The sequence below is a fragment of the Prunus mume genome, linkage group LG4, assembly GCF_029339155.1.
Source record: "Prunus mume cultivar Tortuosa linkage group LG4, ASM2933915v1, whole genome shotgun sequence".
Lineage (NCBI taxonomy): Eukaryota > Viridiplantae > Streptophyta > Magnoliopsida > Rosales > Rosaceae > Prunus > Prunus mume.
This window is the reverse complement of record NC_142701.1, coordinates 24,471,957-24,486,446: the sequence shown is the minus strand read 5'-3', so window position 1 is coordinate 24,486,446 and position 14,490 is coordinate 24,471,957. Positions and strand designations below refer to the sequence as shown.

Here is a 14,490-nt window from a genome sequence, read left to right as displayed (position 1 = left end):
CTGTTCGGGGTTTTTTTCTTCTTCTGGTTTTTCCTGAAAAGGAGACGTTTTGTGAACAGCTTGCATCATCAGCCAAACGGAAACGTTTCGAATTGGCATTCTACTAGTACTACTCGTTAACATTACAAAAAGATCACCCGAAACGTTTCAAAAACGCAAGACAACAAAGAATCAACTGCCTAAACTATAAAACACCACTCTTTTTCTCTCGAGAACTCCTCCAACCAAATCATTGTGGTCAATTGTCTACTGTGGAAGTGTTTTGGGGTCCCTTGTATGCAGAAGCCCTTCCTACCATTGTGGTCGAGTGAGTTTGTATCTTTTTGGGTTGAAAAGTGAGCTTCATTTTGATCAGTGGCTGTGATAAATCTCAAAATCCGCCACCTTTTCTCATATTCATGCAATGGAAAATGAAAAATTGAAAATTCTAGCCGTGTTCATGGATATGTTGGAAAAAAGGTTTCATTCGGATTGAACTGATAACTAGCAAAGGAAATGTCTTGACCACTTCGCAGTCATCAGTAGCAAAGACCAATGAAGCTCAGATCAATAGGTGAAAGGGGGAGCCAAGTCTTTAATCAAAATCTGAAGATTACCCGGTTGGGGAAGTCAGGGCGGATCGATGAAGCAATTAAAATTTTCTCACAAATGGCTCAGAGGAACACTGTAACATACAATTCTATGATCTCTGCTTATGCTAAGAATGGTAGAGTTAGCAATGCACGCCATCTGTTTGATCAAATGCCTCATAGAAACTTGGTTTCTTGGAACTCTATGATTGCGGGGTACCTGCACAATGATAGTGTTGAGGAAGCTTATATGCTTTTTGTTGACATGCCAGAAAGAGACCTTTACTCATGGACCTTAATGATAACTTGCTATACTCGTAATGGTGAGCTTGAGAAAGCCAAAGAGCTATTCAATTTGCTTCCTGATAAGCGAGATGCAATTTGTTGGAATGCTATGATCGCAGGGTATGCCAAGAAGGGGAAGTTTGATGATGCTAAGAGATTATTTGATGAAATGCCAGCCAAAAATTTAGTCTCATGGAATTCAATTCTAACAGGGTATACCAAGAATGGGGAAATGCGTCTGGGAGCGAAGTTTTTTGAGGAGATGCCTGAGAGGAATGTGGTTTCATGGAATTTGATGTTGGATGGATTTGTTGAGGTTGGTGATTTGGATTCTGCTTGGCTGTTCTTTAAGCAGATTCCCAACCCGAATGTTGTTTCATGGGTCACAATGTTATGTGGGTTTGCACAAAATGGGAAGATTGCAAGGGCAGAGGATCTCTTTAAGCAGATGCCAAGTAGAAATGTGGTGTCTTGGAATGCAATGCTTGCAGCGTATGTTCGAGACCACCAAATTGACAAGGCTATCAAAATATTCAGGGATATGCCTGAGATTGACTCTGTGTCATGGACTACAATGATCAATGGGTATGTCCGTGTTGGCAAGCTTGATGAAGCAAGGCAATTGCTTAACCGGATGCCATACAGGAACATTGCAGCACAAACTGCAATGATGTCTGGATATGTACAAAATGGAAGGATGGATGAAGCAAGTCAAATCTTCAACCAGATTGCCATCTATGACGTTGTTTGTTGGAACACAATGATTGCGGGCTATGCTCAGTGTGGAAAAATGGTTGAAGCTCAATCTCTTTTCAGAAAAATGATTAACAAGGACATCGTTTCTTGGAATACTATGATTACTGGTTATGCTCAAGTAGGGCAGATGGATAAAGCACTTAAGATCTTTGAGGAGATGGGCGAGAGGAGCATAGTTTCTTGGAATTCTCTGATTACTGGTTTTGTGCAAAACGGGCTATATCTGGATGCACTAAAGAGTATTGTGATGATGGGACAGGAAGGAAAGAGGCCTGATGAATCAACTTTTGCATGTTGTCTAAGTGCATGTGCCAATCTTGCAGCTTTACAAGTTGGAAAGCAACTTCACCATTTGGTTGTGAAGGGTGGTTATGTAAATGACTTGTTTGTCTGCAATGCCCTGATTACCATGTATGCTAAATGTGGAAGGGTCACGAATGCTGAGCTTGTGTTTGAAGATATCAATCATGGTGATATTGTTTCTTGGAACTCTTTGATATCTGGGTATTCTCTAAATGGACATGGTAGAGAGGCAGTAGAGCTCTTCAAACAGATGCTAATAGAAGGGGTGAATCCAGATCAGGTCACCTTTGTTGGGGTGTTATCTGCATGCAGTCACAGTGGGCTGGTTGAGTGGGGTTTAGAAATTTTTAAGAGCATGACGGAAGTTTACCTTATTGAACCTCTGGCTGAACACTATGCTTGCATGGTTGATTTGCTTGGTCGTGCAGGGAGGCTAGAGGAAGCCTTTGAAATGGTGAGTAATATGAAGATCAAGGCAACTGCCAGAATATGGGGTGCATTGCTTGGAGCTTCCAGGATACACCGGAATCTAAAATTTGGCAAATATGCTTCCAAGAAGCTTTTAGAAGTTGAACCTGATAAAGCTTCAAATTATGTGCTCTTGTCAAACATGCATGCTGAGGCAGGCAGATGGGATGAGGTTGAAAGAGTCAGGGTGTTAATGAAAGAAAGTAGCATGGAGAAGCAACCAGGCTGCAGTTGGATTGAAGTCAGAAATCAAGTACACACTTTTCTCTTTGAAGATCCAGTGCAGCCTAGAACAGCAGAGCTTTGCAGTGTATTGAAGAGTCTAACCACTGAGATGAGAAACACAAGTTACTTCTTGACACCTTATGATTGACGAGCCCTTTAGTACCTACCTACTGGCACCATAAATGGTACTGCTTTTTCGCTCTAGTTAAACTATTTTGCATTTTAGCATTTTATAGATTAGTAAATGTACAAGCATTCATTTACTAATTCTTCTCAAATTGCATACGAGTGACTTATGTTACTTTCGAAGAGAGAACTATATATTGCCAAGGAAAATATTAGGAAAGAAATTAGATCGTTTCAAGGAAATATTAGCATTCAACATTTATACTTATGTGCAGATAACATTCAAAACTGACTATTTTATACAGTGAAGTATCAATGTTTCCTCTGTTTAAATCAGCTAACTGACCCTCTCTTTTTCTGGGTTTGAATACAGTATAGGAATAAAACCGCACACAGACTATGAACCAAAAGGGCAGGACTTTCTCTCAGTGAACACCCAGAGATTTTCCTAAATTCCCGTTGGAATTTTACTACCTGTTCCAAGTAAAAAGAAATGCATGTTCAACTCAACGGAGCAATATCAGACTTCCACAACAGTATCTCTGGCAGCTTCTCAACCCATAGCATTGGAAAGACCATAGCCGTTCAGATGGGATTTTTGCCATCTCCATGCAATCTGTAAGCTCTCTTGAAGTGTATAGCGGGCTGTCCAATTTAACTCCTGCCTTACCTTGGAAGGGTCACTATAAACTTTAGCATAATCCCCTGGCCTTCGGCTGAGGTATTCAACCTTTATGTCCACCCCTGTCGCCTTCTTACACGCCTCGACAAACTCCTTCACTGAACTACCTGCGATAAAAATGATCCAAAAGATCAGGAGAAGCAGGGCCAGGAAAGAAAGGATAAGGAAAAGAGAAAAACAAAATTTGAGGGATTTGCTAACCTTTTCCAGTGCCAACATTGTAGATCCCAACCTTTCCAGGTTGTGCATGGGCAAGAGCTTTTACGTGAGCATCAACCAGGTCAGTGACGTCAATGTAGTCCCTCACACAAGTGCCATCAGCTGTCTCATAGTCTGTTCCTCTGACCTAGAATCAATAACATAAATAAAGGAATTCAATTTCTCACATTGATTTTGGTCTAAACAAGTCTAGCTGAAAAAGAGAAGGGGGAGCAGAGGGAAAAAAAGTACCTTCAGTCCAGGAATAATCCCTCGAGCTGCATCAAAACAAGCACCAGATATTCGGCCCTGCTCACGTAGCTCAGGTCGAGGAGCCTCTCCTAGTTTTCCGTCAGGGTCTGATCCTATCACATTAAAGTATCTGAATACATAACCGTATGTATATTAGCTTCAGTTATATCGAGAGATCCAAAATATACAACCTGGGAAATTGTTTATGCTTCATGTTGTGTTAAACTAAAAATTTGAAAACTAAATAAATGGTTTTTGACTGTGTCAGCACCTACCGTAAGATCATGACCCCCATGTCTGAGTTTTTGGAGAAATCCAGTATGATATCTTCTGCCATCTTCTTGGCTTTTCCATATGGATTGATTGGGACCTGAGTTGGTACATTTATAAATTCTAAGTGTTTGGACCTTGACAGAGAACTATTCTGTGTTTGAACATTTATAAATTCTAAGGGTTTAAGTGTTTGGTGTATAGAAAACTATTCTGTGTTGTATATTGCTTGATGTATTAACACAATATTTACACTTTGCAGATGACATATTATTAAGATAATGAATTAATTGTGATCTTGAGGTTGGATAAAACAGACAAAAACTCTGTTATGAGTTCTCACCTGTGTAGTTTCTTCGGTGATCGGCATCTTCTCGGGTTCTCCATATGTGGCACAAGTACTAGAATAGATCAATGTCTTCACATTGTGTGCTGCCATTGCCTCCAAAACCAACAGGGTGTTTGATGTGATGTTGTGATAATATCTGCAGAACACAGATTATATGTGATTAAAAGGTACAGTGAGAAGAGTAAACATGTTGATTAACTGGAAATTAAAGATTGAATGTACCTAAGAGGCTCAAGTGTGCTTTCACCAACATAGGCAACAGCTGCAAAATGCATGACAGCATCAAATGCATTCTCTGAAAAGATTTTGTTGACCTAGGACAAGAATCAAGGAATGTGCAACACACATTGTTTATTGAAATGGATCAGAGAAGAAAATAAGAATTAGTGATACTAATTTTAATTATCATAATTAGGATACAGCTTTGGCATCTCCCAGGTCTGAGTAAATAAACTGAAGTCTCCCGGGTTCTGGAAATAACTTCTGAAGAACCCTTACAGCGCCGATATTTCCTCGGGAGAGATTGTCCTGTACAAAGAAGCAAAAGGGTTTTATTCAATGAAACACATTAAACAGTTACATTCAATTTCAATAATGCATGTAAAAAAGGAAAATCGATGAAAATAGAAAAAGCTTTGAAATTGCGTCAATGAGAGATACCACAATGGTTACACGATATGAATCCTTCAAAAGCCTAAGTGCAGCATGAGAACCTATGTAGCCAGCACCTCCTGTAACCAAGACATGCGTCACGCCGGCTTCATGGTAAGAAAACTGCACATACAAGAGGAAAAAACCAAGCCAAATGTAAATAATTAATGTGTTAAAAAAAAAACAACAAAAGTAAAGATTATACATCAGAAACAGACCACGTTGGGGCTGCCAGAATTAAGCGACTGCTTGAACATGACAAAGCAGAGGGTAATGAGGACAGCAGCTGCAAAAAATTTGCCAGAAAAACTGCTCCTTCGTTTTGCAACTGCAATATCCATGGCTGCAAACCACAGAATTCAATGAAAATCAAAATTGGTAAGTGCTTATATATCAGGAGTTGAAGGACAAAAACTTGTCCATTGTGATCAGTCCAAAAACGATGTGCCCTATGCTTTTTTGTCCAATCCAATGGCTATTTTAACTCTGCCGACTTCAATCAATCTTCCTCACAATCATGACCAATATGAAGGGAAAAGAAGACAGAGAATGGTAAATTGAATTTAGAAATCACCCACCTGCAAATTATTCTTTATATATAATCCAACTGTAGTTACATGAACTGCAAGACTATGCTGGTTAACCATATGTCATCAAATTGTATAAAATCCACAGAAACAGAGAGAGAGAGAGAGAGAGAGAGAGAGAGAGAGAGAGAGAGTACAGCTCAAAATATGGGTTTCCCAATTCTATACAAAATATAGGTTTCCCAATTCTATACGAACTAGACCAAATTCAACTATTTGCAAGTAGGAAAATTCAGCATGATATAGGAGACTTCCAATTCTAACCCAACAAAAAGATTCCCAACGAAAGGTCAAAGCTAGAAAGTCCAAAACCCGATAGGAAAACACCGAGGAGACTTGGAAAGAATCAATAACTTCTATTTTCTTTTATTATCTTGATTATAATCATAACAGAAGAAAAAGGAGTTACAAACAAAGAATGAACGTTACAAAAACCATGGAAAAAAAATAGATTTATAACTAAAAAAGAAACAAAAACATGGGATCACACAGGGTTTCAATGAATTCAAGGAACCCAAATGACAGAAACTAATAATTATGCAAAGAATTAAAACTCATGAAAAGTACCTGAGCAGGCACATACGTTAAACTCCTCAATCTCAGAAACACAGAAACTGGAACGAGAAGGTTTTGATATATTAGTTTGAGAATATAAAACGTTTCTGCTCTCTCTCTCTCTATCTCTCTCTCTACATTGCAATGAATTTGGTGAAATGTATATATAGGGTCAGTGTGAGAATAAAGAAATGTCACCAAAGATCATATAAAGATGGAGTGAAAATGAAAGAATCGCTACCAACCCATGAATGAATATTTGAATTTGAGAGAGAGAGAGAGAGAGAGAGAGAGAGAGAGAGAGTTTGGACGTGGTCTTGTATGTTGTGTGTGTGGGATTAAAGTGAAGGAGAAATGTGGGCGTCAAGGGACAACACGTTACATGTGCATGAGGTGAAGGTCAGAGGCTCTCCGCTTCCTCTCCTCTGCCCTCTGCATGTGAATTGACCGGCGCATCAGGAAGCTTAATCCTTCAATCAATCAAAACTTTAAGATCAATAATCAAGCTAAAGTCCACCATTTCTATATTATTAAGCTACATATACATACATACATATACATACGCATGCATACCTTTTCGTGGGTTTGATCATATTTGGCTTAATCCTTAATTGAATTAAGTTGTGAATGTGATAGCCAAATGGGGTCTGGTACAGTAGAAAAAAGGGCTTTGACTTACACCACTTATAATTTAGATTATCGCTTGTATTAAAAAAAAAAAAAATCATATTTGTTTATTTCAAAATGATGTGTGCGGTTAAGCATGAGTTTTTTTTTCTTTTCTCTCTCCTTTGATTTTTTCATTTTTTATGTTGTATTGGACTAATTCTCTTAACAACTGTAATATTCTCCCAATTATTGATATTATAATCTGTACACTGAGGAAGCTTATATATGTATTGAATTGTAGTTATTGTATATTTGTTTGTTTGCTTATAGAACTCCTAGAGAAAAAGAAAAGGACTAGACACCTGCTTCTCTCTTATCCTAATTAGCTATAAAACTTTGGTCTAATTGTGTGTTCTCACCTTAGTCTCCTGGGAGATCTCCACCAGTACTTAAAAGCACTTCCAGATTTGTATTCATTTCGGTTCACTGACGATTCACTGGCCTGGGTTTATAGGTCACAAACTATAAGAGGTAATTAACCCTCTATATTGTTGAAAATGTATTGGTATATGTTGGTAATTTAATAAAGAACTAACCTTCGTTTCATAACCGAACTAATCGTACTAGTTCTATATGCATCACTTGAGAGCTAGAAAGAACAAACAAGAAAGCTACTGGCCATGTCATTCTACTACAAAGGAGGGGAGTAAAAGAATAATGTTACAGAAATGACTAAATATGTTAATTTACGTTGATTTACTTATTACATCAATTATTATGATCGATCGTTTATCGTTTTGTTTTTTTAAAATATCACGTGACTATGCATTCTCTCATTGTAATCATCTTTCACATTTTCTCTCTTTCATTTCATCTCTCAATTAGAGTTTTCTTTGCTACCTAATTTCTAGGAAATTAATATTGTACTTGTCTTCCTTACCCAATTTCTCTTGCTTACACGAGACTATTAGCCCTACCCTAATCATCATTTCTGATTCCCCATCTTGCACGTTTCATAAAAACGGTAAATTTCCAAGAAAACCAACGCTTCCTTTGAAAAATATCATAGCAAAATTAGACTGTCCACCAAAACGGCACCGTTTCCCATATTCTTCTCTAAATCCTAGCCACAGAGAATATCCTCTCATAACACGATGACGTGTCACCTAATCTCACCGTGGAGCCCTTACATTCTATTCTCTCTCCAAGTCAAGGTCAAGTGCCATTGTCACACCGCGACACGCGTAACTCCTTCATTGGTCGGAAGGCGGAGCCGGACCCAAGGATCCATATCGGGCCTCCGAAGTCCGAATATCCGAGCTTCAATACAGAAAGAAACAGTTGGAGCTGAGCCAATCAGAGGCCGCCACTTCTCTCTGCGTGTTTTCTCACCGCCATTCTCTGGAGGAAGCACGTGCGCGAATGCGAAAGTCGTCTTCTTCATTCGCGGTGCTGCAAAATGACCTAACTTCATAACCCTTTCTCCCTACATCCCTCTCTCTTCTGAGAGGGGTTAACCCTTTTTCGCGACCTCTCCGACTTTGGCCCTACGATTTCCCCACTATCTACACTCCCTGCCATCCCCATTTTTCTTCGCCCTTGTCTCCGTCCACCGCGTAAATCTCCAAATGAAGCCCTCGAGTTTCGGCTTTTTGCGTTGATGCTGATCCTGACCAAGACGACGTCGTTTTCGCTTCTGCACCGGGGCTTCGAATTCTAGGGTCGCGGACGCTGTTGGTCGTTCTGTAAATATGGAGAGATCTAATGGCGCAGATTTTAGGGACTTTCTCGAGAGTTCCTCAGGTTCCTCAGGTTTCTTTTTAACCTTCAAGATCTGTAGTTTTTTTTTTCTTCTTCGCATTAAGAGGTTTTTTGTACGCTGAGAAAGTGGAAGGAAATAAAATCATAAATGTTTAAATGTCTTTTTTAGTTTGAGGAAACTAATGGCATGAGATTCTCTTTTCTTTTTCCTATCTTTTCTCACCACAAAATGAAAAAAAAATTAGGGTTTTTTTTTTCCTTTCTGATTGTTTGTTGGGAAATTCTTTTTCTGTAGCTTGTTGGGAAGATTGGTTTAAAAGTAGAAGTTTGGAGTTGATGATTATGAGCTCTGTCCATGAATATATTTTTTGGTTGCCCAATTATTTTTGCTGGGACTTTACTTCTTATTGTCAATTGGGTTTAGCTTAATTTTGCTTTATTGATGAGTTGCCGCTGTATGACCCTGGCCAAGGTTCTTGTCCTGACTGAATTCATATGACTAGTTTATGAGAATGATTGAAAATTTAACTGACATTGTGGTGTGAAATGTGTGGGAAATTAATGTTAGGGGTATGACATGAATGGTTCTTTTTTGCAGCTTTACTCGTTTATATATCATTGAAGTAGCTCTCTTGATTTGGATGTTTAACTTTGTTTTGATTTTCATACAGATAATAAACTCTTTGATGCCTCACAATACGAATTTTTCGGTCAAAAATTGGTGGAAGAAGTTGAGTTGGGGGGTTTGGAAGATGAGGAAGACAGAAAACCTTTATTTGGCCCTGTTGATAATGAGTACCATTTATTTGAGAAGGATGAGGTTAGATTGCTTTTCCCCGTTAATCTTAATATAGACTCTAAGGCCAACTGTGCAATAGCTGACTTTGTTCAATTTGCATGTAAGGTCCATTACACCTTTTTACACTTTTTCACACTAAGTATTGTTCACTTGCCACTACAACTGGTGTGTGTATGTTTTGCGTAGTTCATGCTTGAGTACTCTAGTATTATGCTTGATGCTATGGTATGGGCAACCATTTCCCTAATTTTTTTTTTCACTGTGATGAAGTTTGAGTTTATTGTCTATTTAGTATAATGAACATATGTTGTAGGCTCTGTATTGGTGACTTTTGGCTTTCAGTGATATAAAACCTGTTTATTAACATTGATATTTATTTTTGCATTTAGGGTCTAGGTTTGGGATCTTTATCTGACGTGGATGATCTGGCAAGTACTTTTGCAAAGGTGAGCTTTCTTAATTTTGATGATTTGCAACAATTTGAGTTTGTATCTACATGACATTTAGTTATGAGATACTTTAATCAGTATGTTTTTGCTTATATGTATACATAAGCTTGTGATTGAAGTTAGGAAATTTTCTTCAATATCTTAATATATGTCCTACTTTTATTTGTCTTGAGATTCTATTTCTTATGCTGCATTGCTGATAATTATATCAAAGAAAAGACTAATGATACAGCTATGATTTTCATCCAGAATATTATCAGCTGGTAGTTACTACTCACTGATGATGGTTTCTTCCCAGTAAATTCACTTGTTTGAATGTACCAGAATACATTTTTTTCCTTCAATGTAACTTTATGCTTAATTGTGATTGCTATGATCAATGAATCTGTTTGTCTCTCAAACTCAAAATTTCAGTAGCAGTGGTTTTTTCTGTTTTTGGAGAATGTTTTGTCTTTTTCTGTCTGTTGTGTGCATTTTCCTTATATGTTCATCTTCATTGGCCATTCTGCCCCAACTAATTCTTAATGACTCTTTTTTCTTCTTCTTTTATATAGTTAAACAAAGTTGTAACGGGACCAAGACATCCAGGAGTTATAGGAGACAGAGGTTCTGGATCCTTTTCACGGGAAAGTGAGTAACAAACTGTCAACTTTTGTTATGTTATGATGGTGCTTAGGTTTGTCGTGCTTGCGTTTTGGTTTGGATTTATTCCTTTGTCCAATTATGTTGGTTTTGGAAACCGTTGCAATTTTCTATTTTCAATGCTAGATAATATAATTAGCAAAAATGAATTAGTTGAACATGCACCCGCACAGATTGTATTACCTCTGTTAACAATAGAGGACGTATTTTAGTCTACAGTGCATCGAATTGAAACCTGAATGTACTTGTGTTAGCAGAATATTAAAACGAGAAAAATTGTACAACTCTGCCTTAAACTCAATGGTTCTTTTACCTTTAAAAAATGGGTTTGCAAATTTTTTGTTATTATTTAATATCTAAAATACTCATCCTGGTGCTTCCAAGTTAACTTCTTGGGCTATTGGCTTTATTCATTCTACAATTATGCTCTATTTTATTTTTATTTTTCTTAAATAAACTCTTAATGTCAGATCAGTCTCATATGCTTGATAATTAGCGCTTTGATTAGTGTATGATTGAAGTTTTATTAGCATATAGGAGAAGCTTTTGTCCTATTTATGACATGATAAGACTGGGTTCTTCTAAATTTATGTGTGGAACCAGGGTTTCGACTTGCATGCTGAAGATTTAATATAAAGATTTAGTTGATTATTGGCTCTTTGTAGTATACAATGTTAAAGTATCCAAAATATAAAAGTAACTTGGCTAAAAACAGTAGCAGTTAGATTGAAAGTCATTATGTTTCTTTGTGTTGAACTATTAGTATGGTTATTATACCCTCTCCTTTGATCTCAGTCTAAATTAAATCACTTCTTTGGACCTCATCGTGTGCTTGATTTCTACCATTTTAGATGAAATGTAAATAGCACTTATTCCCTACAACTCCAGCTTTCGGAGTTTTATTTCTGTTTTATTAATGCGTAGTTCTGTTCAGGTTCATCTGCTGCTGATTGGGCCCAAGATGGAGATTTCAGTAACTGGTTAGATCAGCATATGTTTGATACAGAAAGTTCCGAGGAAGGTAAGAGGTGGTCGTCACAGCCCCAGCCTTCTTCTGCCCGATTTTCCGAATCAAAACAACCAAAACCTTTGTACAGAACATCCTCATACCCCGAGCAACAGCCTGTCCAGCATCACTTCACCAGTGAACCAATTTTAATGCCCAAATCAACGTTCACATCATTCCCACCTCCTGGAAACAGGTCCCAGCAGGGTTCACCACACCACCAGCTGAATATTTCTACTCTTGCTGGTGGTTCCCAGTTGCCCTTTTCTGCCCCAAACCTTTCTCCTTTATCTAACTCTAATCTTCTTATGGCTGGTTTACCTCATGGGTTGCATTATGGAGGGAACATGCCTCAGTTTACCAACCCTGGCCTTCCCTTCAATAGCAGGGCACAAAATCATTGGGCCACGCATTCTGGAGTTTTGCATGGGGATCATTCCAGCATCATAAACAATATACTGCAGCAACAGCACCCTCATCAAAATGGACTTCTGTCCCCACAATTACTGTCAGCTCAGCAGCAGTTACAACAGCAGAGATTGCACCATTCGGTTCAGCCATCTTTGGCCCATTTTGCAGCAATGCAGTCGCAACTTTATAGTACCCATCCTTCTCCTTCACATAAGGGAATGCATGGGTTGTCTGACACAAGAGATCATAGACCTAAACATAGAGGAAAACAGCGTTATTCTCAAGGCTCTGATACTGGTAGTCAGAAAAGTGAGAGTGGGTGGATCCAGTTCAGGTCTAAGCACATGACATCCGAAGAGATAGAGAGTATTCTTAAGATGCAGCATGCTGCGACACATAGCAATGACCCATATATCGATGATTATTACCATCAGGCAAGTCTTTCAAAAAAATCAGCTGGGTCGCGGTCAAAACAACCTTTCTGCCCATCTCATCTGAGAGAGTTCCCTTCCCGAGGTCGTAATAGTAGTGATCAGCATACTCATAGTTCTGTTGATGCTCTTGGGAGAATTCCTCTATCTTCCATACGTAGGCCTCGCCCCCTCCTTGAAGTTGACCCTCCCTCTGGTTCTGGTGATGGTGAACAGGCCTCTGAGAAGCCTTTGGAGCAGGAACCAATGCTTGCTGCTAGAATTGCCGTTGAGGATGGCCTTTGTCTCCTCCTTGATGTTGATGATATTGATCGACTTATACAACATGGTCAGCCCCAAGATGGTGGGGTTCAACTCAGGCGAAGGCGGCAAATCTTGTTAGAAGGGTTGGCATCATCACTTCAGCTTGTCGATCCACTTGGTAAAGGCACCCATGCAGTTGGTCTGGCTCCAAAGGATGACCTTGTGTTCCTACGGTTAGTGTCTCTTCCTAAGGGCCGAAAATTCCTTTCTAGGTATATTCAGCTTCTCTTCCCCGGTAGTGAGCTTGCCCGTATTGTCTGCATGACAATATTCCGGCATTTAAGGTTTTTGTTTGGTGGCCTACCATCTGATTCTGGAGCCGCTGAGACAACTACTAATCTTGCAAAGACAGTTTCTACGTGCATTAATGGTATGGATCTTCGTGCACTAAGTGCTTGTCTCGTTGCAGTAGTTTGTTCATCAGAGCAGCCCCCACTCCGACCCCTTGGAAGCCCTTCTGGAGATGGGGCCACTATTATTCTAAAATCTGTTCTTGAAAGGGCAACTGAAATCTTAAGTGACCCTCACGCTGCTGGAAACTGCAGCAGGCCTAACCGTGCCCTTTGGCAGGCATCCTTTGATGAATTCTTTGGTCTTCTTACCAAGTATTGCTTGAGTAAATATGAAACTATAGTACAAACAATATTTACACAGCCTCAGCAAAGCACAGAAGTTATTGGTTCAGAGGCTACCAAGGCAATCCATCGTGAAATGCCAGTGGAGCTTCTACGTGCTAGTCTTCCTCACACTGATGAGCGTCAACGGAAGCTTTTGTCAGATTTTGCTCAAAGGTCAATGCCTATTGCTGGTCTTAATGCCCACGGCGGGGGTGGAGGTCAAATGAACTCTGAATCAGTGAGGGGATAGTGGAGAACTACAGGTTTTCCGGAAGGTTTCTCAAAAACATGATCCATCATTGGTGGTTGTGTGCATTTCAGACGCTTTCACAAAGTGAAATCTGCTTGAGAGGAGGGATGTGGCAGTACACAACCGTGTGCGTTTCAGCCACTTTCACAAAGTGAATCTGCTTGAGAGGAGGGATGTGGCAGTATGGGGGAGTGCTTCCTTGTCGAAGTAATTTTAAAGGCTTCGGTTTTATTTGTTGTTAACTACTTTTTACTGTTCTGAAAATTAAGAAAACATGTGATGCTCATTTTGGTGAATTCATAGTCAATGCATAAATGTGTATTATGATGGGAATGCTGGATGGAGGGGAGTTTGAGTCTGGAAGTTGGTTCTTCTGGGAGCTTTATTTTGGTGCTCTGTGTTGAACTGGAAGCATAGGGATAGAATGTACAGGGTAGTCTTACAGAACCTTCAAAACTCCTTTTGTTCCAGCTCATTTTCTGATATTTCATATTCAGTTATTGTATCAGTCAGCATGATCTCTCTCTCTCTCTCCCCCTTCCCTTTTCGGTGCTCCGCAGCATTTCAGATTGTCATTTGTTTTTTGAGTCTTTGGTTTTTTGCCGTAACAAATATTCTTGTTTGGGCAACACGCGTATCATTTTTTAGGTAAAGTTTGGAAAAGAAATTCTTCACAATAATAATTAATTTAACCTGAGGTGGGAAAAGATAAAGAAAAGGATAAAGCTTTTATACAGAAAATTGTGGCAATAATAATGTGGGGCATGCACCAATTTGGCTTGGATTGTAATAAATTTTGGAGAGGGGGGAAGAATTATTGTAGCTTAGCTAGGCTTGTTCCCTGACAGGAATGAATTTATTTCGAGAATAAGGCATGATATTAATGTGGCATAATTTGAGTTGAAAAAAATGTATTGTGCTCTTAGCTTCCGCCAG

The 14,490-nt window shown here is 39.0% G+C and overlaps 3 protein-coding genes across 6 annotated transcripts; 2 read left to right on the top strand and 1 right to left on the bottom strand.

Annotated features, from left to right (window-relative positions):
* Nucleotides 1-217: 217 nt before the first annotated feature.
* LOC103329016 (uncharacterized) lies at nt 218-4,458 on the top strand. 2 transcript variants are annotated; one of them, XM_089050050.1, is made up of 2 exons: nt 218-2,791; nt 3,106-4,458. In XM_089050050.1, exon 1 carries the CDS (start codon nt 535-537, stop codon nt 2,752-2,754), a length of 2,220 nt encoding a protein of 739 aa, XP_088906176.1. In that variant the 5' UTR covers nt 218-534; the 3' UTR covers nt 2,755-2,791; nt 3,106-4,458. The 2 variants fall into 2 exon arrangements, with proteins under 2 accessions (XP_088906176.1, XP_016649495.2); XM_016794009.2 differs by lacking the exon at nt 3,106-4,458 and having other exon boundaries at nt 224-2,792.
* On the bottom strand, nt 3,081-6,593 carry LOC103329015 (UDP-arabinose 4-epimerase 1-like). Of its 3 annotated transcripts, XM_008231451.3 has the most exons (11): nt 6,289-6,593; nt 5,713-5,756; nt 5,353-5,477; nt 5,144-5,257; nt 4,904-5,011; nt 4,706-4,797; nt 4,478-4,619; nt 4,140-4,234; nt 3,865-3,994; nt 3,616-3,760; nt 3,081-3,521 (listed from the first exon to the last, which is right to left on the bottom strand). In XM_008231451.3, the coding sequence occupies exons 3-11, from the start codon at nt 5,473-5,475 to the stop codon at nt 3,286-3,288; spliced, it is 1,185 nt and encodes a 394-aa protein (XP_008229673.1). In that variant the 5' UTR covers nt 5,476-5,477; nt 5,713-5,756; nt 6,289-6,593; the 3' UTR covers nt 3,081-3,285. The 3 variants fall into 3 exon arrangements, with proteins under 3 accessions (XP_008229673.1, XP_008229672.1, XP_008229670.1); XM_008231450.3 differs by lacking the exon at nt 5,713-5,756 and having other exon boundaries at nt 6,289-6,423; XM_008231448.3 differs by lacking the exon at nt 6,289-6,593 and having other exon boundaries at nt 5,713-5,934.
* Nucleotides 6,594-8,214: 1,621 nt separating this feature from the next.
* Nucleotides 8,215-14,062, top strand: LOC103329017 (protein PAT1 homolog 2). The gene is made up of 5 exons (XM_089050049.1): nt 8,215-8,697; nt 9,318-9,466; nt 9,835-9,891; nt 10,449-10,524; nt 11,471-14,062. Exons 1-5 carry the CDS (start codon nt 8,637-8,639, stop codon nt 13,552-13,554), a joined length of 2,427 nt encoding a protein of 808 aa, XP_088906175.1. The 5' UTR covers nt 8,215-8,636; the 3' UTR covers nt 13,555-14,062.
* The last annotated feature ends 428 nt before the right edge of the window (nt 14,063-14,490 follow it).